The sequence below is a fragment of the Plasmopara halstedii genome (assembly GCF_900000015.1).
Source record: "Plasmopara halstedii genome assembly, contig: Scaffold_110, whole genome shotgun sequence".
Taxonomy (NCBI): domain Eukaryota; phylum Oomycota; class Peronosporomycetes; order Peronosporales; family Peronosporaceae; genus Plasmopara; species Plasmopara halstedii.
The window spans coordinates 284,196-284,662 of NW_020187031.1; the positions used below are offsets into that span (position 1 = coordinate 284,196).

Below are 467 nucleotides of genomic sequence, written 5' to 3' on the forward strand. Positions count from 1 at the left end.
TCAGCATCGTCTGGCCGCGCTTGCATCGACAAACTTGTCGGCGCAATCCTTACAATCTCCCCCGACTAATCGAGACTTGGGGGTGCAACTACTTGAGTTGCGTGCGAGGCTTTGGGGTGATGATCTCGTTTCCGGCATTCGTAGTTCGTCGTTGACGGAGATCAGCGAGGAGCGTTTTCCGATGGCTCACATACTTGATGTTCTTTTCCAACTCTCATGAGCTCTCATGGTCAGGTAGTCCATGCCATTTGACCAAGTACTCGGGCTTGCGGTTGAAAATGCGCTTTCGCACCAGGGCCTCGATTATGTGAAGCTCATCTCCGGATGGGTCAAAGATGACTGGACTGGATTTCGGGATCGATCTTCCTTCGAATCGACCGGGGTTACTGTTGTACTCACGGAGCTTGTCGACGTTAAAGTTGTTCGACATGTGCCTCATGTTGCGCGGTAAGTCGAGCGTTGCCACG

At 52.5% G+C, this 467-nt stretch overlaps 1 protein-coding gene across 1 annotated transcript; it reads left to right on the top strand.

Moving 5' to 3' along the window:
• Positions 1-216: 216 nt before the first annotated feature.
• Positions 217-451, top strand: PHALS_00087 (uncharacterized protein; the record flags this gene model as incomplete). The annotated part of the gene is made up of 2 exons (XM_024727680.1): positions 217-234; positions 296-451. The coding sequence occupies 2 exons, from the start codon at positions 217-219 to the stop codon at positions 449-451; spliced, it is 174 nt and encodes a 57-aa protein (XP_024572122.1).
• Positions 452-467: the final 16 nt, after the last annotated feature.